This window comes from Siniperca chuatsi, linkage group LG15, assembly GCF_020085105.1.
Source record: "Siniperca chuatsi isolate FFG_IHB_CAS linkage group LG15, ASM2008510v1, whole genome shotgun sequence".
Lineage (NCBI taxonomy): Eukaryota > Metazoa > Chordata > Actinopteri > Centrarchiformes > Sinipercidae > Siniperca > Siniperca chuatsi.
In genome coordinates this window covers 1,264,210-1,284,066 of record NC_058056.1, presented here as the reverse complement: position 1 = coordinate 1,284,066, position 19,857 = coordinate 1,264,210, and the positions used below count along the sequence as shown (strand labels likewise).

Sequence of the window (19,857 nt, the reverse complement as noted above, 5' to 3'; positions counted from 1 at the left end):
TGAGTTTGTTAACCGTCAGATGAGGGAAAAAAAACGCTAAGCAGTGCTGATGGAAAATGTAGTCTTACTGGGTATACAGACTGAAAACTGCACTGCATTGCTGGGAAGTGTTAGTTTGACATTGATAGTATATTGGTGGTACACAATGCACCTTCAGCCTTGCATGTGTGTGTTGGTGTGTGTCCTCATGTAGGTTTGCCGTGGGCGTTTCCTGGGTGGGTGGGCCATGGTAAGAACTGGCCCTATGACTTCCCAGACATCACTGCAGCATACGTGGTGAACTGGATCCTTGGTGCCAAGCAGTACCATGACCTGGACATTCAGTATGTTGGGGTATGTACTAATTTACTTTGAATCTCATTCCTGTTCAATTTCCATGCTATGCATAGTAGAACTGCCCTTTTATATAAAATCTGCCCAAACCTTCAACAGTGTACACACTGTATATACAAATATAACATGCAAAAAATATATACGTGGGGTGAGTTGTATAAGGTTCATGCAATTTAAATGCAATCAAAACTACATGCACCGACACTTTATTTCATGGTGGAGGTCAGTAAAACTGTCTAAACCTGTTGATTTGTTTATCTTTAACAAGAGATGTATTATTATAATGCTGTCATTTGGTTAAGTTACAACTTGGGTCTTATTTTAATAAGTTAGACCAATATGATTAAATTATCAGTAATAACATTGTACTTACCGGGTTAATAGCTGAGATCCGGAAACTTGGTGACATCATCAAGAGCAGTTAGAAGATCAGACAGGTTAAAAACAAACCCCCTGGTTAGACAAACTTATTTGGAAGTGAAAACAAAGGTGAACGATAAAACTATTACCAAACTGTTGGAAACATCCATCACATATCACAGTTTACAGGCCAACTTACTGGTTAATCTTTAACATACTTAGTGTAGTTGTGCACTCAGTTTCCCTATACAATGAGGAATTATTATTGACATTTCAGGTGTGCTCACTTTCAGATTTATCTCCAAATAAAGTGGGTTAGATAATTTGGGTTAACATATTGGCTTGTTTACAACCTATCCAGTCGTCTGTCTGCTTGTGTTTCTTGACCTGCCTGACTTTGTTGTAGCGATGTCGCCCAGTGTTCCCACATTTAATCAATTAACTTTGGTGAGTACAATGTTATCATAACTTATAGGAATAATGGCCACAACTATAAAAAAAATAACACGAGTTGTAATAAATTGAGATTATTTTTATTTACAACTAACTTAGTGATGGCATTTCAGGTAAATATTGGAGTTGTTACACAAAGCAGCTCTAACAAAGTTCAGTTTTATGTGACCCTTTGCATGAAAAAGTTGAACATGTAATGCTGGATTGTATGAAGATATTATTGGAGCAAAACAACTGACACATATTCTTCATTGCAGGTGCACAAATCCTGTGCTACCAATCACAAATTAAGAAACTCAGTGTTGCTACAGTTGCTACAGTGAATATGGTGCAAAACACATTCACACACCCGTATCAAAAATGTGAAGTCATGGACAAAATGTTTATTTTCCAAGCTACTGTAGCTGTCATATACAATTGAGGCTTTCTTCACACAGAAGTGGGTGTGGTTTCATCTAAAATGGGTTGGAAAAATGATATTCTAGAAAAAAAAAACATTTATGAGAAAATATTCTACAGGTGTACAACTCTCATTGCATGAATTCACATACTGATTTGTGGATGTGCACATTTTGTCCATGACTTCACATTTTTTGATACGGGTGTGTGAATGTGTTTTGCACCATATTCACTGTAGCAACACTGAGTTTCTTAATTTGTGATTGGTAGCACAGGATTTGTGCATCTGCAATGAAGAATATGAGAAGTTGTTACTGTTGTTTGTGGGAGAGAAAAAAATAATGTTTGCAACTCCTGAAGTATTATTCTCTGTGACTTCAAATTTACTGATACACACATGTGACTATTTTCTACTACTTTCTACTATTTTCTACTGCAGATTCCACTGTCACAGGTGCTCAGTTGTTTTGCTGCAATAATACCTTCATAGGATTGAGGGGTTTGTTTGAACAGCAGATTACATATTACCTGGAAGAGTTTGCTGTGTAATTTAAAATTCACTTTCATCTATTTTAGATTTGGAATGAGCGAAACTATGACAGCAAGTATATCAAGGTAATCCTAACCTCTTATCTGTTAATGTCTTATCATTGATTTGACTAATGACAAATGTGCATTGTGGGTAAGCTTAGCCTAAACTGTGAATTAAAGGAGAAAAACAGCCACCAACTTTGAGTTGTGTCCCACATGAGGATGCAGTTTAATTCTCAGTGGTTGAGTTGTTTTTAAGTTCTCTCTGGGTTCCTCAGAGAGCATGTCTTTGTTGCCAAGGTGCTCCGGAACATGCTGGATAAAGTTGGTCTAACTGGTGTTGGCATCATCGCAGCAGACGGCGATTGGAGCATCGCTAATTCTGTGATCGTTGACCCGTACCTTACTGATTCTGTTGAGGTGATTGGGTAAGTACAATCGGCTTGAAGTCACGCTCAAAGGTGGCTCGAAATTAAAACACTCAGTGCATAATCACTCAATTGTCCCAGTGGCAGTGCAATTACTATATAAAGGCATGGGGTTTTACCATGTACTGTGAGTTCACTGAAGGTCAATTTGATCCCTGATAACTGATTGACTAAACCATATGATGCACAAATGGTGAAATGTCCGATGCATTTGGGTGTGTCTTTATTTAACAGTCCAGTGTGTAACATTCAGGAGGAGCTATTGGCAGAAATGGAATATAATATTTATAAGTATTTTTTTTATTTGTGTATAATCACATGAAAATAAGAATCGTTGTGTTTTCATTACCTTTATATATTGCCCTTTATATCTACAGCGGGAGTGGGTCCCCTTCTACATATAGAATGCCATTTTATTCAATATTAAATAAATAAATAAAAACATAAATAAACAAATAAAATATGCCTGTGAAATAAATCATACAGTAAATCAATGAGACATTCAGTATATAAATAAATGTAAAAATATAAATGCGTCACTATAGCTCAATGCATAAATAGGCTTATATTTCAAAAAGGATGTTTTTCAAAGGACTGCTTTATTTATTTCAGGGAACTTTTATTTCATAATCGCACATTTATTTATTTCATTTGACTTTTATTTCATAATGCACGAGTAACTGAGCTAACTTAACGTTGGCTAACGTTACTCTAACAACAAGTACAGTTATCTGTCCATCAGGAAACTCCATAAATCACAGTGAGTTGAGGCAGAGCAGGCTGCCAGAAGCCAAACCTGGCAAGAAACCACCTGGTGCTTAGCTACCGTATGATTCCTTGTCTGTTGTCAAACTGCAAACTGGCCTCCATCTTCCCTAAGGCTGTGTCCGGTCTGTGAGATAAACACGCCCCTTCATTTGAATATAATAGATGGAAATAAATGTGGCATTATGACATAAAAGTCCCGTGAAATAAATAAATGTAGTCCTTTGAAAAACGTCCTTTTTAAAAAAAAAAACAAACAAAAAAAACCCCTATTTATTTATTTAACTATATTAACTCATTTATTTATTTCATAGCCATATTTATTGACTTCACAGGCATATTTATCTATTTAATATTGAATAAAATGGCATTCCATATCCACGGAGGTGGCCATGTTGCACCGCCATGTTTCTACAGTAGCCCAGAACAGACAAGCCAGTTACTGGCTCTAGATAGGGCCTTGCGCGTTTTTCGCGAGAGTATCGTGGCCACCGTAGTTTCTCCTACACGCTTGGAAGGGGAGGGTGAGGCGAGCGGTGTTCAAATGGTTGCAAGCTGCAATTTCACGGCTAGATGCCACTAAATCCTCCACACCGGACCTATGAATCTAACTGCTGTGCTGAATCAAAACTTAATGTTTGTGGCTGTTTTTCTATTGGATTGAAGAGTTGAAACAGTTCATTCATAGCGTCATGTGAATGCTCCTATATGGTACGCCTGTGTGCATGGGAAAGTATCTTCCTATGAAGTATGACATTTTTACTACTAAACTTGGGTCACTCATTTTGATGTATTTAACTGTACAGTATATTGCTGCTATCATGTAAAATAAAACAAAATGCAATGTTGCATTTTTCCTTAGTGGTTTTAAAGCTTTCCAATATTTTTATATTAACAGTGGATCAAATTACTATGTGAAATGTGTTGCTAGTAGTGACTAACCCACAGACAATAATCACTAGGGCTGGACAGAAAAAAAAGATCAGATTAGGCTAATCTTTTTTTCAGTTAAATGATCGAGTATTGATTCCTAAATGTTACTGTAGAATTGTGGAAATCAGGTTATTTCAATGTGCTCAAAAAAGTTATTTTTCGTCAAAAAGTAATTCAGATGTTAGCTGGCTTGTAAACAGTGACATAAATAGTTACAGTATATGAGCACATGCCACAGTTAACAGAACTGTCATAACTCAGGATGGACAGTTAGCTATGACTGTCAGTTGCAAATATAGCGATCGTATCTTTGACAAAGAAGTTCTCTGCTCCTGTGTTTGGTGATGAGATGCTATCTCTGGTTATGAGAGGTGAAGCCATAGTGAGCTTCAGTTTCTGCATTGTCTCATAAACTTACAATTTAGCCTATACTTTGCTCGCAATTTTAGATTCATTCTATATGAATCTGAATGTTCAAAATAAAACAGTTGCTTACTTGTGGAATAAGTTGACATTATGTTTTATTCTAAGTTCTTTATGACTTAGTGAATTAAAAGTTGAATCAGGAGATAAGTGCTAATATTCAGCCTTATTAATCACCTGGCTTTGCAGTTCCCCCAACTCTACAAAGCCTTTTAGCCTCTTTTAGGTAATTGTTTTGATTTGGATGAACATAGAGGAGCATCTAGCAGCTAAAGAAGCAGGTATTTTTCTCAGGAGTTGGAGACCAGTGAAACCAGAGTGAAATTGTGTCAGTTGCCCAGAAAGACGACTACAAATGAATGAATGAACAAATGCTAATGTTGCTCTGTGTCGGCTGGATGTGTAAATAGTCGACTATTACATGTCAGAATACGTCAAATGTTTTGTGTTCAGCTTGTTTAGCTGCCCCCAAGTGGCCAGAAAATGTATGCAGCTATTAAGTCAGTTTTCTTTATTTCCATTTAGTTTTTGCAGGTGTTTGAGTTTTACATGGTGGCAGCAAATATTGTAAAGCCAGACAAAGTCAAAATTTTCTCACAGCTGTGAATCTGTGTCTTCCTCTGCTCTCCGTCTGCTCTCCGTCTTCCTATGTGACTATGACTGGCTATACCAGCTGCTGCGGTACACTCTGAATAAGATGGGTCTGGAGAGGGTCAGGATCATAGCCAGTGACAACCTGTGGGAGCCCATTGCCCTGTCTCTGCTGCTAGACGCCGAGCTCAGCAGAGCTGTAGATGTGATAGGGTAGGATTCCACCTCTGTGTATGACGTTTGCATGCACGGCCTCAGCTTGTTGTTAGAATCTGTCTCACTTGATGCTTGTGCCTAAAAATACTGAGCTATTAACAGGTGATACTGGATCTGTAGCACTGAATTTGTGGTCATCTTTAAAGGTGTGGAGAATATAGTCTTGACTGCATGGTATGCCTGTAATAATATGCCTGTGACCACAGCGTTTCTGTTTTCTGTGTGTGCATGAGCATCATCTTGTATTCTTCCATGTGTTTGGGGTTTTTAAGCTATTAGAGAAGCACCAATCATATTTTCTGTGGCTGAATCTGATTAATTTTATGTCCGTTCACAGTAGTATATCAAAAGATGATTTAAGTAGATTTTGGATTACTGTAAAGTGAAAGTAAATTCTGTTGAAGTTAAGAATATTCAAAAGGATAAATGGATTTTGTGTAAACTACTGTAGTGTACTTTATATTAGCGCTATTGTACAATATGAAGAAATGTAAGTTGGGCTGGGTATACTAGTGTGATACGATACATGGGTTAGGTACTGATACCACAATATGTTTCCTGATACTATAAGAAATATAATAGAAACATGTTTTTCTACAAAACCCTTTTTCTTCTTTTAACAAAATATGCCACACTTCTCAAACATGTCTGTATTAAATGTTTTTCTTAACATAGGCAGCCAAACAAGATCTTTGTCTAAATAAAATATTATATATTTAGTTACGAAAGTTAATTATCAAATCAGGAAATATCTGATCTGATTCTTGATTGATTTGGTCTGTTGGCTTTTGGCTAGTTGGTTGGTGCATCTGTAATATCTACCAATACTGCCCTGCACACACAAAACCCAATAACTACATATTTGGTAAAAGTTTAGTTAAGAGTCTGACTTTAACGTGGCCTATAAATAGAAATGTAATTAAATAGTTCAGTTTCTGTGGGCTCTAGTAGCAGCAGCCACACTTACTGCACTCTCTGTCACAGAGGAACAAACAACTGCACACTGAAGCAAGAGAGATATGTCAAGGTACAGCTGGGTAATGAGAGCGCCATGGCTAGCCTTTGTTAAAGCTAAATTTACCTTCCCTAGCTGTTATTGTAACTGAAAAATATCAATTTGGATGAACTGACACCTTGGGATTGCAATTTGTTATTCCACATGACTAAATGATGCAATAGCTAAATTTAATCACGGTGGAAAAAAGAAAAACTAACTAAACTCCTGCTAAAGCTAACTAGCTTAGCAGAGTAGCAGTAACTGCTATGTCAGCTTCTGACAGTGGTGGAATTCATTCAATTTGGTGAAGTTAAGCTACTTTATTTTATATTATATTTCTTTCAGTATAAATACAAGATAGATGAACACCTAGCAAAACAGATACACTTTAATTCCTATGAACTATGGACTTTGAATAATCAAAATAAAGTTTACTTTAACAAGTTAAAATGGACAATAAAGAAAAGAAGCTCAAAGAACACATTTTGTTTGTATGGTGTTTTCTACTTCCCTGAAGATTATCCAAAGGAATTGTGCACTGTCTGCATTTTGTAGGTATTATGTAGGTTGCGTGGCAATGATTTCTTTGGGGAAAATAATCAGCCTAAAAATTAAGGCATTACATCCTTTCTGTTTCTGTTACACAGTTTGCTAGACTGTGTGTGTGTGTGTGTGTGTGTGTGTGTGCGCGCGCGCGCACAGATCTTGCATTAGCAAAATTTGACACCCACATGTTTATAGTCCTCTGTTATTTTCTTATCATATTGAACTTGACTATGTGTGTTGCATGTGTGACGTTCAGGGCCCACTACCCAGGCACCACCACAGTGATGGAGGCCCTGAAGACGCAGAAGAAGCTGTGGTCATCAGAGGACTACAGCACTTTCAACGATGAGGTGGGGGGAGGCTGCTGGGCTCGCATACTCAACCAGAACTATGTCAACGGACTCATGACTGCGTAAGTAAATACACAAGCAGTACTTTGTGGTAATTAATGAGCGTTTCTGACCAAATGTGTTTATTTCATTAGAATTGCAAAATTCAGTCATTGATTTGTTTTTATAACTTATATGGAAGAAAAGTAAAAACATAATTGTTCAACTTGTTCTAAGCACCCAGTTATCAGTTTATTTTAAGCAAAAATAATTATTAAAAGAAATATTTCATGTTTAAGGTGTAATAATCATCTGAAAATCAGCCAGAAACCATAGTGAGGTTAGGAGTGACTATCTATGCAGAGAAAGCCTGGGTTAAGCCTTGACTGTGATTCTTCTTCCAGCACCATCTCCTGGAACCTGGTGGCCAGCTACTATGAGCAGCTGCCATTCGGCAGAGACGGGCTAATGACAGCTGACGAGCCCTGGAGCGGCAACTATGTGGTGGAGTCCCCTATCTGGATCACAGGTCTGCATTACATCTTGCACTTAGAGATGGAGACTGTGCAGCTACAAGACGTGTTATTTCTGTTGATCTTAACAGCAAAGGAGAATGTCAAATAGGACATTGCACATTCCACGTTGCTACTGAAAACAGTGCAAATGGATGGCCCTTCAAGGAGTTTCATTCCAACTAGAAACCTGTTTTTCCTGCTGTTAGCAGAAATCACACTAAGATGGCACTGCGACTTTATTTATTTATTTATTTCAGTTACAAATATGTTTCCTATTCACCCAATTTCACCAGGACGGTAGGTCAATCTGGACGAAGAAAGGCAGCTTCGTCTAATGTTCAATAATATTATGAGTTCCGTTGCCCTTTTTATTGGCAACCACGCAATATATTGTTCAGTAATATGGAGACAGAAACAGACTTTGTAAGACAGAGTAACTACACCCTTTTAGTAATAATTCTGTCTAATTACTCGTCTCAGATAGAATAAAATAATACTTGTCAGTTTGTTAACCATATTTCCATTTCAGGTTGTTGGCAACCAGAGTTGCTACCCATGTTGACACTCAGTGGTTATGGTCAGTCAGTATCTGCTGTGTCTCCGCAAATCATGCGTGGCCCCCCACCTACCCCCCACCTCCCTGTTGCCTGTTATTAAATAAACTGAGATACTACTAGCAGAATTTGAGGGTGAACTAACAAATAGTTGACATACAAGTTTGAGTTAGCTAATCACATACAACTCATTGACGTCAAAGCCTTTATTGGGATACAATAAATGACGCTGTCTTCCTGTACTTTCTATGTTTGACACACATCTGTGTTTTGGAAACCCATATGGGATGGGCCAAATGTTTGACCTGACCATAGAAGTAAAATTTTACCTCATTAACTTGAACCTATAGAGAAGTGATATGAAAAGCTGCTAAGTAGAACTTTTGATTTTTGGTTTGTTTTTTGTTGTTTTGTGTTTTAGTTTGATAGTGGACAGTTACAGGGCCTCTCAAACTGATTGTTGTGGCTCTTACAGAAAGGACTCTGGTTTTGAAAAAAAAATCTGTCGAACAGGTGCTGTTTTTTTTAACTCTTTATCAGAAATGGTTTGTTTTCCCTATAGCCCACACAACACAGTTCACCCAGCCAGGATGGACCTACCTGCAGACTGTTGGACATTTGGCACAAGGTGGAAGTTATGTAGCCCTGACTGATGGGAAAGGAAACCTCACTGTTGTCATAGAAACCATGGCAAGTTAGGCTTTTCTATTTAGATTTTTAGTTTTGGCTTTTAATGTTTTCATCTTCAGGTTCTGTTATTTGAAATAATCTTTGAAAAAATGATCTTATAAAGTTCTTAAACTATATTTTTAGATTTCAGTGATCAAAGGAATCTTAGCTGTTGTGTTTTCAGCTGTCGTTTTGTTACGTATGCCAACAAAGCAGCTAATGCACTCACTACACTTACACTGTTACACAAAAACTCCAAAACTGCTCTCGACATACATGAACGTGTTTCCATATTTCCTTTACAGACTCACGACCATTCAGTGTGCATAAGACCTCCACTCCCTCCCTTCAATGTGACATCCCAGAATGCAACTTTCCAGCTGGAGGGATCCTTTGTAAGTTCCTCTCAGGTCCTCATCACACTGTTGAAAGTTAGTGAGTGAAATTTTGTCTTATTCAGGGTCATTTGTTTTTCCTAGGCCTCCATCAAGGAACTCCAAGTATGGCGGTCGCAGTTTAACGTCAAAACAAAAAAGCCCTCCTTCTTTGAGAAGCTAACTCCACTGAAGGTAAAAGAGGCAGTCCAAAAAGATTAAAGAGGAAAGAGTCTTCCTACTTGAAATGATGGCAACCTTGCAACAACTTTAACACAGTTTTATTTTTATTTTTTTACGTGTTTATGATGACTTCAGCTTTTAGATGGATCATTCACCTTAAATCTAGCTGAAGATGAGGTTTACACATTAACAACAATTACAACAGGACAGAAAGGCTGGTACCCTGACCCACCTCCCTCGGCTCGCTTCCCTAAAGTCTACAAGGACAACTTTAATGTTCGTAAGTATAGCATACACAAAACTCAAATTAACACACAGAGAGAGAGAGAGAGAGAGAGAGAGAGAGAATTTGAATTTTGAAAAAAAGACTTTATTACAATTTTTCACATAAAACACTTTTTCAAACAGTCAACATTTACCGTTTTACGTTTACCTTTTGTACCACAAGGAAAACAAAACCAAAAAAACCTTTTTTACATTAATAAAAGAGAAAAAAATATTTTTCCATCAATAATAGAGCACAGAGCCTCATTCTTACACCATTTAGTTTGAAAAGTGATAATGTCATCCATGGATGCATAGAACTGAAAATCAATAAGTATTCTGGATTTTACTGTGGCTAAAAACAGAGTATTAATATCTTGATCTACACCCAGTTCTATTTTGTTTTTTCTGCTCATATAAATTGCTAATTTTGCTTGACCTATAATAAAGTTTAAACACTGACAAATAAAACTCTTTCTTCTAACATATTTAAACCCAACAATAAATACGTCTATAGAAAAAGATTCATTAAAACTATCAAATAAATTATGCAATAAACTAAACAAGCTTTTCAGTCTAAAACAATCCATATAAGCATGAAAAACAGTTTCTCTCTTTAAACAAAATGGGCATTCTGCAGTAACATCAGAATTCAAGACTGAAACAAAAGCATTAACTGCTATTGCACCATGTAACAGTCTCCACTGTATGTCCCCAACTCTTTTACTTAAAGGTGGCTTATACAATGATCTCCATTCTGGCTTATCGTCATCACACATTTTTAAAACATCACGCCATGGTGTATCGACCCTTTTATCGAGGGTTTTTTTGTTAAAAACAAGAACACAAGCTTTATAAAAAGATTTACCAGTACTTGAAAAAAAATTAAGACATAGGGATTTTCCAGAGCTTAGAAATATTCCTGAAACATCATCTAAAACAGGTAAAAGAAAAAAGTCAGGTAAGACATCTCTTTCATTAGGCACCATTTTGCTTCCACAGTAGTCTGCTAAAAGTTTCAGTTCATCAGAAGTGAGTCTTTTTTTCCATTTTTCTAATAAATGAAAAACAAATCGTCTTGACTTAATCTTCAGACTCATAGCAACTCTTTCCATATTTTCAAAATCTGGTCCTGTCAACTTAACTAGACTCCCCATTGTACATATTTTGGAAGCCACAAGTGTTTCAGTGAGTCCAGGAATTGTACAGTCCTTGTGTGTTAAATCAAAGCGTGCTCCATATATAAGTGTTTTTTTAAGGAGCCAGTGAAGAGATCTAAAATGTCCTTCCCTTTGTATTTTGAACATTTTCCACACTTTAAAAACATTCCGATAAAAAATAGGCATTCCATTGATGTTCAATTTAGATAAGTCCATAAAAAAAAGATTCCTGTCCATTTTCAAATTCCCAAGATTTTGTAGTATTTTACATGCAACTACTTTCCAGCTTGAATTTATTGAACCACTAAGAAGTCTTTGCAAAAATTGTAAACGGAAAGCTGCTGTTCTACTTTGAAGATGCACCAATCCTTGTCCTCCTACTTCTTTAGGTAAAAACAATATACTCTGTGGAACCCAATGTAACTTATCCCAGAAAAAATCAACTAAGATCGCTTGAATCTCTGCTAACAGACGTAAAGGAGGATCTATGCAGGTTAATTTATGCCATAAAGAGGAAGCTACTAAATTATTTATAACTAAGGTCCGACCTCTATATGACATATTTGGGATTAACCACTTCCATTTCTCAAGTCGACCTCTAACTTTTTCAATAGTTCCTTCCCAATTTTTTTGTACAGTTGCTTCATCTCCTAGAAAAAACCCCAAATATTTAAAACCTCCTTTTTTCCATACTAAACCAGGAGGAAGGGAAAAACACCCTCTTTTCCAATCTCCTATAAGCAACGCTTCGCTTTTTTCCAAATTAACTTTAGCAGAAGACAGTTTTTTAAAATCATCAAGTACACTCATTAAAGCCTCTACATCACTCTGTTGACTAACAAACACCAAAACATCATCAGCATATGCAGAAAGACTTATACTTTTTCCAAAAATTGGCACATTAAAACCTTGTACACTTTTTCTTAATTGCTCTAAAAAAGGTTCAATTGCTAATGAATATAACATTCCAGAGAGCGGGCATCCCTGTCTCACCCCTCTAAAAACTTTAAAAGGAGTGCATAAGCCACCATTAATTTTGAGTATGCTCTCAACATTACTGTGCAAAACTTTGATTTTACTTATAAAACTTTTACTAAAACCAAAAGCTTTTAACGTTTTCCATAGGTATAAGTGTTCAACTCTGTCGAATGCTTTTTCTTGGTCTAGCGAAAATCAATCCAACGTCACTACTTGATAACTTAGAGACATCATAAATATCCTAATAAGGGAAATATTATCAAAAATTGACCTTTTGGGGACACAGTAGGTTTGGTCCGGATGGATCACCTTATTCATAATGTTTGATAGTCTGTTTGCTAAAATCTTTGAAAGAAGTTTATAGTCACTACACAGAAGTGAAACAGGTCTCCAGTTTTTGATCTCTGTGAGGTCTCCTTTTTTGGGAAGGAGGGTTAGGACTGCTCTCCGGCAACTCAAAGGTAGAAGACCTTCATCCAAACTACCATTGAGTACTTCTAAGAGATCCTCTCCTAAGACATCCCAAAAACATTTGTAAAAGTCTGTTGGTATGCCATCGATTCCAGGCACCCTTCCGGATTCCATGCTCTGAACAGCCTTATGCAGTTCTCCCAGGCTGAGCGCACCTGAAATCTCTGCATTAGCTTCATCAGACACCTTTGGTAAATCCGTGAAGAAGACACTCTCACTGATATTGTCTGGTCCTAATTCACTTCTGTACAGTTTCTCATAAAAACCAATTGCCCTCCTTCTAATCGCTACAGGGTTGGACAACAGAACACCTTCCTCAGATCGCAAAGCATGAATGATTCTTTTTTGTCCATTTTTCCTTTCAAGATTAAAAAAAAACTTTGAAGGTGCATCCATCTGGTCAAGACTTACAAATCTTGATCGGACCAAAGCCCCTGTGTTTTAACCCCTAATAGTTCTGCCAATTGACTCTTTTTTTTGGAAAGAATTTTCAAATAACTTTGTTGTTTTGTTAATTCTGCCAATCCTTGTATCTTAATTATGTCAGTCTCTAGGTCTTTCATTGACTGATTTAAAGCTTTGGTGTTGTTGTGAGCATACTGCTGACAATACTGTTTAATCTGTATCTTACCAAAATCCCACCATTTTTGTACTGATTGAAAAGATGCTTTTTTGTTCTGTAATCAGCCCAAAACAATTTAAAAGTGCGTATAAAATCCTTGTTATCTAACAAAGTTAAATTAAAATGCCAATAAGCACTTTTAGACTTGACAGAACTCAAAATAAAGGAACATTGTACTATACAATGGTCTGAAAAACCAACAGGAAAAATACAACAGTTTTTTAAAATACCAGCATGATGCTTAAACACATAAAATCTATCCAGTCTTGCCAGAGATAAAACATTATCACGTGCATGTGACCAAGTATATTGTCTTTTGTCCTCATGAAAAAACTCCATACATCAAGTATCTCATGCTTATTAAGTATTTGAATGAGACGTTTTCTTGAAGGCATATGGGGTTCAATATGATTTCTGTCACAATTACTCACTGTACAATTAAAATCACCTCCCAAAAATAAATACTCATCATTAGAAACATCTTGTAACACAGAACATAGTGTATCTAAAAACAACATCCTATCAATGGTTGAGTTGGGGACATACACACAAATAAAAACAAAATTATGATTCTCCACTTGTGCTGTCACTTTTAAAAGTCTGCCCTTCAAAAATTCCTCAACTTGGTATGAGATCGGATTAAAGGTTTTTGCAAACAAAATTGCTACTCCTCCACTTAATGTGGTGTTGTGGCTAAAAAAAGATAACCCTTCCCATTCCTTCATCCAGTCATTAACATTATGCACATCACTATGCGTTTCTTGAACCAGAGTAACATCTATTTTTTCTGCTTAATTATTTCATACAGCTCAGCTCTTTTTCTATAATCTCTAGCACCATTAACATTCAAGGAGGCAATCTGCACTTCAGCCATACTGAAATAAATGAACAACCAAAAAAACACAAGCAAACCCAAATTACTACTGTTCTTAATCCTCATTTTCATTTAAATCCAGACCGACTTTCCTCACAATCTTCTTCAGACGGTAAACTTCCTTGTTTGAAAGGCACCCTTCTGCTATTGGACTTTTGGCTTTGTCATAAAACTGTTTTAGATCAGGGAAATATTCCTTTACAATCACACCCCTTCTGTTTTTTGTGCTACTAAGAAAACGTTTTATGTCATCAACATCATAGCTTCTGCTTATACCTTCAGCCTGCGACAACACTATACTTGAATCAGACATTTCACTTTCACTTTCTGACTCCTTCTGCTCTTCAACCACATCTCCTTTTTTAAAACACTTTGCACTACTGATCTTTTCCACCTTTTTCCTTTTTGTCGGCACTTTGAACATCTTATTCTCTATTTCTAACTCAGACACATCTTCTTCCCTCACGTTTTCTACATCACTGTTCAACAATCCAGTTTCTGCATTTGGAGAAGTTTCTGAAGTATCCCTACCTTCATTCATTGATTCCGCTGAGGTCGATCCGGCTTCCACAGGCCCCAAGACAGATGTTCCTTCCCCAGCAGGTTCATCCGCGGTCAGCACTGCTTCGGCCGGACCGACCTCAGACGGTTTTCCAGTAGGCCTGTCTTCCTCATTTGCAGCACTGTCCTTACTACCTCCAGCTGCGTTACTCTTGTCAGGGCATGAACGGATTAAGTGGCCCGATTTACCACATCCGAAGCATTTCATTTTGTCAGTTGTTACAAACACTACGTATTCAAAATCATCCACACGGAATTTTAGTGCCAAGTCCAGTTCAGCATCATCTTTAATAATCATGAAAGCGAATCTCCTAAATGAAACAATATGTTTCAATAAAGGAGACTCGCACCCGATCACAATCTTTTTGATCGGCGAAGCCAACTTTCCATAACGTGAAAGCGCTTGCGCCACAATATCATCACAAAGGAACGGAGGGATATTCGAAATTGTGACTTTCTTTGATGGTAACATCAGAGGCAAAACAGGTGTAAGTATGTCATCAATGCTTATTCCTCGCACAACTACCTCGTTTGCTCTTTCCACCGTATTCAAAAAAATCACGGTCGCGCCATTCATTCTGGATGCAGAGAGAATGTTTTGATGGCCAACAACTTCTCCCACACCCAGACAGCAAGCCTCCACACTCGCCACGGATACTATTTTAACTCCGTGACGCCGTGTGAGGAAATCAAGCCCATTCCCACCCTGAGCTGCCATGCCTTCCAAGAAAGCAGGCAGCACGAACAAAACACACACGCAAGACACACACCAAATCAAACAAACAAACCCAGAAGTAAAGAAAGGAAAAAAAGACAGGAAACACAGGAAAAAGCGAATACACGCGTTCACACTCACTAAGCTCACACACACTCCACAAACGCATACGCAGAGAGAGAGAGAGAGAGAGAGAGAGAGAGAGAGAGAGAGAGAGAGAGAGAGAGAGAGAGAGACACACAGAGAGAGAGATTGATTGAGTGGCTGGATAGCTCAATTGGTAAGTCACAGGACTTTCACCAACACACCAACCTGTGCACTGCCTGGATTGATTATAAGAAAGGATATGACACACAGGTTGTAGTTTTTCAAATTACACTCAGACATTAGTTAGAGAAAAGGTGAAACTGATGAAGTGTCCTGAGTAATCCTTCACACTTTAGTGAGTGATAGTGGAAACCATATGATTATGTGTATATCAAGATGATGACCTATGTATGTATTACTTACATCATTGTTGTGTTTCCCGATGTACTCTGTCCTAATATTAGGGCTGCACAATCAATCTAAATATTATCACAATCACAATATGGCCAAGTGCAATATCCAAATCGCAGAAGCTGCAATTTTTTGATGATGGTAAAATGTGTGACAAAACAGCATTATAATGAAGTACTGCTGCAGAGATGCCCGGCCTACAAATCTTGTTCTCCAGATGGAAAACATGTTTGTTTGGTACAGACCCCAACAAACATCACATCACCATGACTTTAATAGTTTCTTCAGTGAAAATGAAAGTTGTGATGCAAAAATGATCATTCCCACTAATTGTGAATCAAATCACAATCGTTTTATCTGTCAAAATAATTGCAATATGACTTTGCAATTTGCAGCCCTAGCTAATCTTTGAAACCTTGCAGTAAAAAGGCCTTAATAGTCTCCGTCCGTCTTCTCCATCTCTGTATCTGTCCTCCTGTAGGAAACCCTCCTTTCTCAGAGGCTCCAGACTTTGCTGACCAGACGGGGGTGTTTGAGTACTACATCAACCTGACTGACCCTGGACCTCACGTCTTCACCTTAAGACAGGTTCTGACTGAGAGACCCGTCACATGGGTGACTGATGCTGACCAGACCATCAGTGTCATAGGAGACTACCAGTGGTGAGATGATGGTACCTTAAAGTGTTCATTTTCAGCACTGGTGTCCCAGTGAAATATGCTAACTTGACTGTTACGTTACAGGCAGAACCTGACGGTTACATGTGATGTCTTCATGGAGAAGGTTAAGACCGGTGGTGTTTTCATAGCAGCCAGGGTGGATAAAGGAGGCCAGTCAATCCGCAGCGCTAAAGGAGTCTTCTTCTGGGTGTTTGCAGATGGCTCATACAAAGTTACCAATGATCTCAGTCAGTAGTATCACCCTCTGCTTCATTACACATGTTATTATGGAGACCAGAAATGAAGAAATATCTCAAGAGAAAAGGTAGACATTTAGGGGATACGGCAGGTGATATTCTATTTTTCTTATTATCAACAAATCTCATGAAAAAACACCAAATCCAACAATGTGTTGGTCCATCTCTCAATACTTTCCTACCCTGTCTGTGGCTCTCAGCTCCAAGCCCATTGGTTCCTACTGAACACGGACATCTTTACAAATGGCACAGTTCCATTAAAATAACAAACAAAAAAAGGTTCAGTAATTTCCTAAAACAGCTGGGCACTGTATTTTTTTTTTAGCAAACATTACTCAAACAGGAGGAATGTGCATTTGTTGGGAACAATTTTATTTGGTGCTCTGAGTATTTGGGGCAACAGGACGGTGCATGTGGGATTGAGTCTAAATAACAGAGGAATAAGATAAATCAGGCATTGGATACACAGGCAATAATTGTTGTTACTGTTGGACTTGTTTCTTGACAAGAAAACTATAGAATATCAGCAGTCTTATCCTTTAATAGCATCCAAAAATGATTTCAAGTTAATTGTTGTCTGGTATCACTCCTCACATTAAAATGCCTGTCAATCACTGTTGGAGTGATAGCAGTTTTTCATTGTTGGTTTTGGTCTTTTCATGGAATTTGTTGACAATAAGAAAAGTATCACTAGACTTGTCCTCTGAAAATGGAAATATAAGAAGTTATCTCAGAACACAATTTTAATTAAATAAAAACACAGACCAACCTAAGTACAAGGTTGAATAGGTGTCACTGCTGCTACCTCTTATCGATGTGTGTTGGACTGTTTTCTCCTTTTGTCAACAGCTGGACAGACTGTACTTGCAGAGGGACAGTCTGGTACCCGAGCATATGGTTGGCACACCTTATCACTTACTGTGAAAGTAAGTGGAGACTTCTCAATGCTGTTGTTGTGTTTGGACACTCCTTTATTCAAACCTTGCACTTTTGGCACCTTGACATGATGATTAATGTAGTCTTGGAGACCAGAGAAAATAGCAGCTTGACTGAATCCAAATACAAGTGTGATGAATGCTCATGAGGACTTTGAGCCTAGATTAAATTTTATTAGATTCATTTAGATTAGAATTCCAAATTGGAGCCTTTTTGCCTTTGGAATCACTTAAATTCTTTAAATCCTGGACTCAAAAAGGATGCAAACGTTCAGCATTTTGGTGACAATTATTGTAGACGCTGGGAAAAGCATCATTGTGTTGGTCTGGTGCAACTTTTTAATCAGGCAAATCATACATCTTTATATTCTTTGTTCTGATTATATACCACAGGTAGGGACTGAGCACTAAGTATTAGCACCACACAAAAGTAAAGACACTCTGAGATTTTCTTGAATAGAGCTGAAACCATTAGTCTATTAATCAATTAGGCCATCAAAACGGCAACCATTTGAATTATCTGTTAATTTCATCTTTCAATACAGAACAATCACTGTATATTACCACCTTCTCTAATGTGAATATCTGCTGAGTCTGCTATGATAGTAAACGTGAATATATTTGGGTTTTGGACTAACAGACATTTGAATGAGTCAACTTGGGCTCACATTTTCTAGAATGAACAATTAATCAAGAAAACAATCAGCAAAGTAATTGATAATGAAAAGAATTGTTAGTTGTAGTCCTACTTGAGTGTTTTTGGTAATATTAAGTACTTTCCAAGTTCATATAGAGAGCTGATGGCTTTGATTGATTGAACTTCTATTTGCATTTTGTAGGCTATATATCAGGTCACACTGTAATGCTTGGATCGCAGCGGGCACGGCTGCATCGCGGCCATTCTAGACGGTGCTTGTGATCCCACCAGACGCATCCCAGAAGCCGCTGGAGCGGGCAGGAGTCAGACACAGAAACGGCATAGAGCAGCCGGTCAATGTTCAAAATAAAACGCTCTGTGCGATCCCGGTAGCATATCAACAAAAAACACAACTAAAACAGACAGACAAAAATAGAAACCATTTAACTACGTAGCCTGCTTACCCATGGTAGAAGCACAAAAGTCAAGGAAAAAGGACCAAATCAACAACGGCGGGCAGACAAACACTCTGCCTCCGAAACGCTCCCGGTGGGGTACGAAGCTCAAAACTGGCTCAGGTTTTGCTGGTTGCTCAGCTCTGTAGGAATTGAATGGACCTGCAGTGACTGACTGTTAATCTTGGGTACAATGTCATTGCATGGTAACTGAAGCTCTCGGCCACATCTACATGTTTTTTCTCAAGCAGCTAGTCTATGAAGAGTCATACTGTAAAGCCATTTCCTGCAACTTGTCACTGTGACCCCTCTCTCCTGTAGGGCCCGTATGCGTCCGGGCTGCTGAATGGATACCCACTGTGGAAGAATGCTGTGGTCCTGACTCCAAAGAATGGCTGGGCTGCCATAGGAACTCGCTCATTTGAACTGGCTCAGTTTGATAACTTTGCTGTTGTGGCAGTATAATGATTTCACTGTTACACTATGCTGTGAATATTGTGATTCATTTATTGACTTGATCAATGCATTGATTTAACACGTCAGTGTGCTAAATATAGATTTGATTTTTTTTTCTTTATAAAGATTTAAAAGATCACAAGTATTAAGGGAACAAGAGGATATGTAATGTAACATAACATACTGCTGCCTTGAAATCTTTTATGTAATAAGATTTTTTTCAAATAATTTTTTGTTTTTGAAAAAACTGCTTTGTAATGATTTAAAATCATGTATGTAGTAAGGGCTGAACTGAAAATACATATTATAAAAATCCCCCTCTCACCCCCGTGGGGTGGTACAGTATGTGTCATCCTCGAGCTCGGGTCCTCTACCACAGGCCTGGGAGGTTGAGGGTTCTGCACAGCATCTCAGCTGCACTCTTCTGGGCAGAGACTTCAGATGTTGTACCTGGAATCTGCTGGAGCCACTCTCCCAGTTTGGGGGTCACAGCCCCCAGTGCTCCCATTACCACTGGACCACTGTTGTTTTTACTCTCCACATCTTTTCTAGCTCCTCTTTCAGCCCGTGCTAGTTTTCGAGCTTCTCGAGTTCCTTCTTGATGTTGCTGTTGCTTGTCTCGGCATTGGTATGAGACCTTAACTTGAAAATTATGGACACTGGTTAGAGTGTAGGATGGAACTTGTGGTGTTATGCTCCCAAATTGGGGCCAAGAC

The 19,857-nt window shown here is 38.0% G+C and overlaps 1 protein-coding gene across 4 annotated transcripts in view; it reads left to right on the top strand.

The window, feature by feature from the left end:
- Nucleotides 1-19,456, top strand: part of galcb (galactosylceramidase b) — a 31,651-nt gene extending 12,195 nt beyond the window's left edge. For 2 of the 4 annotated variants that reach the window (XM_044167817.1, XM_044167815.1), the window contains 13 exons: nucleotides 194-333; nucleotides 2,122-2,160; nucleotides 5,299-5,429; nucleotides 7,232-7,387; nucleotides 7,709-7,833; nucleotides 8,936-9,063; nucleotides 9,348-9,437; nucleotides 9,522-9,611; nucleotides 9,735-9,879; nucleotides 16,224-16,404; nucleotides 16,486-16,649; nucleotides 17,508-17,584; nucleotides 19,007-19,456. In XM_044167817.1, coding sequence (XP_044023752.1) covers nucleotides 194-333; nucleotides 2,122-2,160; nucleotides 5,299-5,429; nucleotides 7,232-7,387; nucleotides 7,709-7,833; nucleotides 8,936-9,063; nucleotides 9,348-9,437; nucleotides 9,522-9,611; nucleotides 9,735-9,879; nucleotides 16,224-16,404; nucleotides 16,486-16,649; nucleotides 17,508-17,584; nucleotides 19,007-19,150 — 1,610 coding nt within the window. In that variant the 3' untranslated portion in view covers nucleotides 19,151-19,456. Of the gene's footprint in view, nucleotides 1-193; nucleotides 334-2,121; nucleotides 2,161-2,376; nucleotides 2,505-5,298; nucleotides 5,430-7,231; nucleotides 7,388-7,708; nucleotides 7,834-8,935; nucleotides 9,064-9,347; nucleotides 9,438-9,521; nucleotides 9,612-9,734; nucleotides 9,880-16,223; nucleotides 16,405-16,485; nucleotides 16,727-17,507; nucleotides 17,585-19,006 lie in introns of those variants that run through there. The other 2 variants (XM_044167816.1, XR_006374679.1) reach the window with 2 other exon arrangements.
- Nucleotides 19,457-19,857: the final 401 nt, after the last annotated feature.